The 8,251-nt window shown below is 39.0% G+C and overlaps 1 protein-coding gene across 1 annotated transcript; it reads right to left on the bottom strand.

Moving 5' to 3' along the window:
- Window positions 1-6,998: 6,998 nt before the first annotated feature.
- LOC107574363 (gastrula zinc finger protein XlCGF57.1-like) lies at window positions 6,999-8,229 on the bottom strand. The gene is made up of 2 exons (XM_016260802.1): window positions 7,887-8,229; window positions 6,999-7,718 (listed from the first exon to the last, which is right to left on the bottom strand). Exons 1-2 carry the CDS (start codon window positions 8,220-8,222, stop codon window positions 6,999-7,001), a joined length of 1,056 nt encoding a protein of 351 aa, XP_016116288.1. The 5' UTR covers window positions 8,223-8,229.
- Between the last annotated feature and the right edge of the window lie 22 nt (window positions 8,230-8,251).

Genomic DNA, 8,251 nt, shown 5'->3' with positions numbered 1-8,251 from the left:
TTTGTGAAAAAAATATTATTCATTATTATTATTTATTCATTTTAGATGTTTACATTTGGAAAAGCTGTGCTTCCTGCATAAACCTGCCACTGTTGGTTTGGCAGTAGCTTGCTTGCCCTACACAGTTACCTTGTTTAATATCTTAATTCAAGTTATATATATATATATATATATATATATATTGTTCTATTTGTGTTATTTATAATAAGTGTAGTGAAGTTTACTGTTAAGTGCACTGATCTCAGACTCATTTTCAATAATAAAGTTTATTGTTAAATTCCCTGGCTCCACTTCATAGGCCTATGTTTGTCACATCATTATACGTGTTTGATCACCACATTTGAGTTATGATTGCAAAAAATGTGTTTATGTATATATATTCTGTTTATGTAGGCTATATACTGTATTCTATATACAGCACCAGTCAAAAGTTTGGACACACGAATGGGAAGTGTGTCCAAACTTTTGACTATACTGTACTATAATATAGCGTACACATAAAAGAATATCAGCATCGGTATTTCTTTACTCCCTAATATCGTATCTGCCCCCAAAAAAATCCATATCGGTCTGGCTCTAGTTTTGTTAGTCTAGCCCACGAGACGCGCCGCTGCTGTGTTATTCATTCAAAATATTAAAGAAATATAGTAGCTCAATGCGTAGAAGATCTTGAGTAGGTTAAACCCGAAACCAAGCCATTCACACAGAACGCATATCAGGCTCATTTTTTTAGACGGACAAATACGACTGCTGCACTGACGTCTCACACGAGAGATGTATAGAAAGCCATGCAAAGTTAAAAGAGTTTAAACTTTTAGAAAACACGTCACGAATTTGTGGAGGTTTATTCCTTTTCACTGCGTCTCTTATGTTTTTAAATGCAGTCTGTGTGAATGGAGTTTTGGATTAGATCGTTTAGGAGACTCCATATAAAACAAAACATCATCAGCATATAAAGAAATATTATGCTGGCAAAACTGCATCTTTATGTAATATACAGAAAACACAATGAGTTTTCTCAAATTGACTGGCCACCTCAGCAAAAACATTATTTAAAATGTTAATTTAGATTTGTTTGAAAAAAGTAATATACGTGTAGTGGGCTATTTGTAAAAGTAATACAAACACAAGACCTTTTTGATCAGATATTTTTATTTTTAAATATAACACTGATATTGAACAGTTACATTCTTTTGAACAATCACAGTTTATGTAGGCTATTTTCTTTTTTACTTTGTTGAAATTAACAATTAACAACAATTAAACAACAATTAAACCACTGTATTGGTAGTTAATATGCTACCTAAATGAACAACAATTGTACATGTTAATAACAAGGTATCAGTAAATGAACAATTATATCAAACAATTGTAGCTAGCATTTTAACTTGAATGTGATATAATGTGTCTGTTGCTAGGCATCACTTAGGATGGTGGTTCTTCTTGTCTGGTTAGCTGTTCAGTGTTTTCTCTGGCACTTTTTTCATTCACAATGCAGTGTACACTGCCATTGATTCCACTAGTTACAGAAACTCCATTCTTTGATGATTCATAGATTAGCAAGCAAATCATCTTCATCTTCACTGTCCAGGTGCTCTGTCAATGAGCTGGTATCAGCAGAAGAGGATGGAATGGCTTTAAAACTGTATGTTGCAGTGGTGCCAAACTGTTGTAGAAAGTCACTGAGTAGTTTATGCTGGTAACAATTATCACCAGCCAGCTTCAGTCCATACCGCACAAGGAGTATGGAGTTAAGAGCGTGCAGTGACAGTCTATTTCTTAACTTTGACTTGACCACACTCATTTGGCTGAACAGCCGTTCAACCTCTGCATTTGAGTGTGGCAAGGAGAGGACAGTCGGTGCAGCTTTGCACAGTTCTTCGAATGGTTTTGACCCAGAAGCGTCTGTGTAGTTATAAACTTCGCTCCAAAACTATTTTCAGTTGATTCCCACCTCAACAAATGTATGTTTCTCCATTGGGAAACAATTTTGTCAATTGTCTGGGGCTGGTACCCCAGTAGCTCAGCTACATTTATCATTTCAGTGTTGCTTTTATTGTGCTTCATTGTTTCCTTAACACTGAACAGAGACATGTTTCGTAAGATTTCAAGATAGTCTGGGAGCCTTGCTTGCAGCTCCTTGCTTAGAGCAACAACATAGTTGATGCATCGTCTCCGAATGACCTTTTCGTCCTCTGGAGCAAGACTGAGTTGGGACATTTCAAAAAGGTACCCAAGATATGGTGCTGGACTGAGATGACCATCAATGGCATCCTTCAGGACATCAATCTTTGCCATAGGATTGACTACTCTGCTGCAAACTGATGATAAGAGGGGAACCAGATTGTCCAAAAGCTTGACAGGATCTGTATGTTCACCCTCAAATGACTTCACTGCAACTTGTACCTTCGGACAGGCTTGATTTTAAGAATGTAAGGTAGACATAGTTGGTCTTGTCCATGTACATGGCATGGAGCACATCTGCCATGTAGCAATGCTCACTGGTCTTGGTCAACTCAAAGTGGAGTTTCAGTTCTTCCCACTGGTCCAATATACGAGTTACCGCAGGCTCAATCTATAGCCAACGTGTGGCACACACTTTGGTGATTTGCAGGGGTTTTTGACCACAATTAATGGTGGCATACACTGTTTTGTATGCCTCTCGTCGTTTTGGGGAAATCGAAAACCAGTTGTAGGTTTCCCTGATTAAGTATTCAACACATCTAGGGATGGTTTCTTTGGATGCTGCACTGACAGCCAGTTGTAAAGAATGCCATACACAGCGCATGAGTACCAAATTGGGCAAAGCACATTCTTCTTTTAAAATCTTCTGCACCCCAGTCATCACAGAGGCATTATCGGTGCCAATACCCTGAAGATTCTCTTTTTTAAGGTTACACTTTTCGAGAAACTCAACTATTGCCTTTGCTATTGATTTTGCATCACCCACCTGCAATTCAACCAGCCCAAGAAATGTGGACACAAGTGTTCTTTTTTTAGCACTAAAATACCGAATCACCACACATACCACAACCCATAGCCATATCACCCCGCAGCCCAAAACTGGTTGCCCACTGAAGCTAAGCAGGGTTGAGCCTGGTTAGTACCTGTATGGGAGACCTCCTGGGAAAACTAGGTTGCTGTTGGAAGAGGTGTTAGTGAGGCCAGCAGGGGGCGCGCACCCTGCAGTCTGTGTGGGTCCTAACACCCCAGTGTAGTGACGGGGACACTATACTGACAACAAGCACCGTCCTTCGGATGAGACGTTAAACCGAGGTCCTGACTCTCTGTAGTCATTAAAAAATCCCTTGGCACTCATCGTAAAAAGTAGGGGTGAAACCCCGGTGTCCTGGCCAAATTCCCTCCACTGGCCCTTGTCAATCATGCCCTCCTAATAATCCCCATCCACTTGATTTGCTCTATCTCTCTCTCTCTCCTCTCCACCTGTAGCTGGTGTGTGGTGAGCGCACTGGCGCCGTTGTCCTGTGGCTGCCGTCGCATCATCCAAGTGGATGCTGCACACTGGTGGTGGTTGAGGAGAGACCCCCCCCCCATGATTGTAAAGCGCTTTGGGTGTATAGCAATACACAAGAAAGCAAATGCATCATTCATTCATTCATTCACATAAAATGACTGGTTTCTTGAAATTTTGTAATTCTAAATCAAATTTAAAAAAAGATTATTCATTATTATTATTGTGTAATGTAGAATGCAAATGTGCAAGAAAAACAATGTGCAAGTTCTCTCCAGTTTTATTTCCATATACACTGATTGCCTTAAAACATGTTAAGAATGTTTGTGAAATATGAAGTCACTTAAATAAATATATTCATAAAGCGTTAATGTATACATTTACTTTCCCTAGTGCTTTTTGCAGCGTAGGAATAGTGGATTACATGGTTCATTGTACACATCACGCAACTGACTTTCAAGAAAGAAAAGTGATATGAGTAATGGGGGGGCCTGTGCTCCAGTAGAGCTTTATGTCTAGCAACGCCCCTGACTCCAACCCCAATTAAACACACCTGAAGCAGCTAATCAAGGTCTTACTAGGCATATTAGAAACTTTAAGACAGGTGTGTTGGGGCAGGTTGGAGCTAAACTCTGCAGGACAGTGGCCCTCCATCACCAAGTTTGGACACCACTGGCTTAGTATCTACACTTTCAAATGTGATAAAATACACAATGCGTTTTAAATGAAAATGATGCACTAATGCAGTGATTCTCAAATCTGTCTCACAAGATCCACTTTCCTGCAGAGTTTAGCTCTAACCCTAATCAAACACACCTGAGTTTGCTAATCAATGCCTTCAGGATCATTAGAAAATCACAGGTAGGTTTGTTTGTTTAGGGTTGGAGCTAAACTCTGCCGGAAAGTGGATCTCGCGAGCCAGATTTGAGGATCACTGCACTAACCTTACATACTTGTCAACGTCAGACTTCACCGTCTCCCCAACACTAGCTAAAGGTGGTCTGGACTTAGGAGTAAGAACTGGCATTCTACAGAGGATTTTAGCTTCGAGGTTGTGTCTCATGTTATTCTTTAGTTTTAAGTCAAGCAATTATCAAGTATTTTTTCAACAATTAAACTCTACTAATGTAGGACATACTTTAAACATTACTAAATCCAAATCCATATCTCACCAACATAACCTCCAAGCAAGCAAACACACTTACCTCTGAATAACAAAAACTTGGTAAGCCCACCCCTAGTTATCAAAATGTAGGATAAGTTTCCAATTGTTGTTAATAGACAAGCCCCCAATTGTTACATCCTTTTTCCAGTTTAGGGTTGGTGAATAATAACAAATTATGAGAAAAGTAAAAAAGGAAAGAAGACAAGCTTACACAAAAGTTCCAAGCAAAATTGTGGTATGTATTTACAATTCTCAATATAAAATAATGGGTATACACGCACAGTATATGCACAACAATGTGTACAGTTGCAATCAGAAATATTCAACCCCCCAAAGATTAAGGATTTATCAATTTAAGTTTTTTCAAAGAACAAGATTCTGTGTTGGATGACTTCTTTATGAGTTGAGTGACAAAGTCAACACAGAAAATGCATGATGTAGTATTTGTGTGTAACAGGATATTTTGTTAAGATAGCAATGTCACAATTATTCAACCACTATATAATATTGTTGTTTGTAAAGCTTTCTGACAATTTTTCATGGCATAAAGTGGAGTTGCAACATAATTAAGCCTTTGGGAGCTCTATAATCATCCTTGACTTGCTTCAGCTGTGCTGCATATATAAACCCCACCCATGAAGGTATCCAAGGTGAGTTGCAATCATGGGAAAGACAAAGGAGCTTCCACAAAAGCTGAGAGAAGAGATTATTTCATCACACCTGTAGGGCCATAGGTATAAAAAAACTAAATTACATTCCAAGACACAATTGGGAGCATTATAAGGACGTTTAAAACTTATGGAACAGCTGCAAACATGCCTGGCCATGGAAGAAAGCCCAGAATTTCATCAAGGGCCTGTACCAACTTAGTCAGGACAACTAAGAAAAACCTCTGTGTGACTGCAAGACACCTACAGGATGACCTAATGAAGGCTGGTACAAGTCCTTCAAGAGCAACTATAAGACATGCACTGAACAAACAAGGACTTCATGGCTGGACTCAAGACGCACTCCACTCTTGACCACAAGGAACATCAAAAGTTGACTAGAATATGCCAGGAGGAATTTGGATAAGACTTCAGAGTTTTGGGAGACAGTTCTATCGACTGATGAAACCAAACTGGAACGGTTTGGACATTTGGACCAACGGTATTTCTGGCATGTTTGGCCAGGCTTATGACCAGAAAAATACCATCCCCACGGTCAAGCATGGAGGTGGCTCATTGATGATGTGGGGCTGTTCTTGCAGCAGGAACTGGCAATCTTGATCGTGTACCTGGCATCATGGATTCCCAGAAATACCAGGCCATTTTAAAGAGGAACATGATGCCTTTTATTGACAAATTAAACCTTGGTGATCATTGGACTTTCTAGCAAGACAGTGATCCCAAGCACACCTCCAAGTCAACCAAAGCTTGGTTGAGAAAAAGATCCTGGAACGTCCTGGAGTGGCCTTCTCAGTGACCAGATTTAAATCTGAAAATCTGGGCAAAGAATGGGCAAAGATTCTGATAGAGAGGTGTAAGAAGCTTGTCAGCACTTACCAAAAACATTTGTTAGAAGTTATAAAAGCTAAAGGATGCTCCACAAAGTACTGAAGCTGGGGGTTGAATAATACTGCACATGCACTTGTTAAAAATGTTAAATTTTTCATTTGAATTTCAAAGTTAAGTCAACTTCTGTTGTCAAATTAACTCAAATATGCATCAATAAATATTTTGTATTGTTTAATGAGGTTTTTTGTCATTTATCATCATGATTGTTCATCGATATCACCATAATGTCTTTTGAGGTGAGGGGTTGAATATTTCTGTTTGCAACTGTATATCCATAGAATGGCAAAGTATAAAACAACAACAAATAATATTATGCCCTGGGATATAAAAATAAGTTCATATTCATTCTTGTTTATCTCTTCCCCCTGGCCATTGCAACATTTTTTATTTTTGCAAGTCTTAAACTGGTCCCAAACTTGGGGTGTAACAACTACTGAAAACACATTTTTAAATATAACTAACAATGTGTATTTTCATGAGTAATGACATCACAAATAACACAAATAGGGTCTCACATTTGCACATCTTGCATAGTTTTCCTCTAGAATGAATGCACAACTGATAACTGAAATTGCTAATTTTTCGTAAACCTTTTGCCACACTGAGCAGCACTCCACATTTCAGGGCTCTTTGATAAAACTCTTCACACTAAAGACACGTGGAATACTTTCTTTAGTGTGAAGTCTCATGTGAATGCTAACGTTTCCTTTAAGGTTGAAACTCATCCCACACTGGGGGCAAGTGAAAGGCTTCTCTCCAGTGTGAATTCTTATGTGCCTATTGAGAATCCATTTCTTTCTGAAACTTACTCCACACTGGTGGTAGATGAGTTTACTCCAGTGTGTACGCTCATGTGGTAATCAAGGTTTCCTTTTCGTTTGAAACGTTTTCCACACTGTTTGCAGGGGAAAGGTCTTTCTCCAGTGTGAATTCTCATGTGTACTTTAAGCTTTTCATTTTGATCGAAACTCTTTCCACACTGATGGCATGTGTAAGTCTTTTCCCTAGTGTGAATTCTCATGTGGTACTTAAGGTTTCCTTTTCGGTTGAAACTTTTTCCACACTGTTGACAGGTAAAAGGGTTTTCTCCTGTATGAACTTTCATGTGGATTTTATAGTTTCCATGTTGATGAAAACCCTTTCCACACTGAGGGCATGAGTAAGGCTTCTCCCCAGTGTGAATTTTCATGTCCCGATTGAGAATCCCTTTTTGAGTGAAACTTACTCCACACTGTTGGCTGGTAAAAGGGTTTTCTCCAGTGTGAATTCTCATGTGGTACTTAAGGTTTCCTTTTCGTTTGAAACTTTTTCCACACTGTTGACAGGTAAAAGGCCTTTCTCCTGTATGAATACTCATGTGGAGTTTAAGATTTCCATGTTGATTAAAACTCTTTCCACACTGAAGGCATGTGTAAGGCTTCTCTCCAGTGTGAATTCTCATATGTCTGATGAGAATCCATTTCTTTCTGAAACTTACTCCACACTGTTGGCAGGCGAGAGGGTTTTCTCCTATGTGAATTCTCATGTGGATTTTAAAGTTTTCATTTTGATCGAAACTCTTTCCACACTCATGGCATGTGTAAAGCTTCTCTCCAGTGTGAATTCTCATGTGCCTTTTGAGAATCCATTTCTTTCTGAAACTTACTCCACACTGCTGACAGGTAAAAAGGCTTTCTCCTGTATGAATTTTCATGTGGATTTTAAAGTTTCCATGTTGATCAAAACTTTTTCCACACTGAGAGCATGAGTAAGGTTTCTCTCCAGTGTGAATTCTAATGTGGACTTTAAGATTTCCATGCTGATCGAAACACTTTCCACACTGAGAGCATGAGTAAGGTTTCTCTCCAGTGTGATTTCTCATGTGCCTGTTAAGGCTTCCTATCTGAGTGAAACTTAATCCACAGTGCTGGCAGGTGAAATGGCTTTCTCCAGTGTGCACGGTCATGTGATAATTAAGGTTTCCTTTTCGTTTGAAACATTTTCCACACTGTTGGCAGGTAAAAGGCCTTTCTCCTGTATGAACTTTCATGTGGAGTTTAAGGTTTCTATGTTGATGAA

This window comes from Sinocyclocheilus grahami, unplaced genomic scaffold (assembly GCF_001515645.1).
Source record: "Sinocyclocheilus grahami isolate Dianchi unplaced genomic scaffold, SAMN03320097.WGS_v1.1 scaffold2197.1, whole genome shotgun sequence".
In the NCBI taxonomy this organism is placed as follows: Eukaryota; Metazoa; Chordata; class Actinopteri; order Cypriniformes; family Cyprinidae; genus Sinocyclocheilus; species Sinocyclocheilus grahami.
This window is presented reverse-complemented; position numbering and strand designations above follow the sequence as displayed.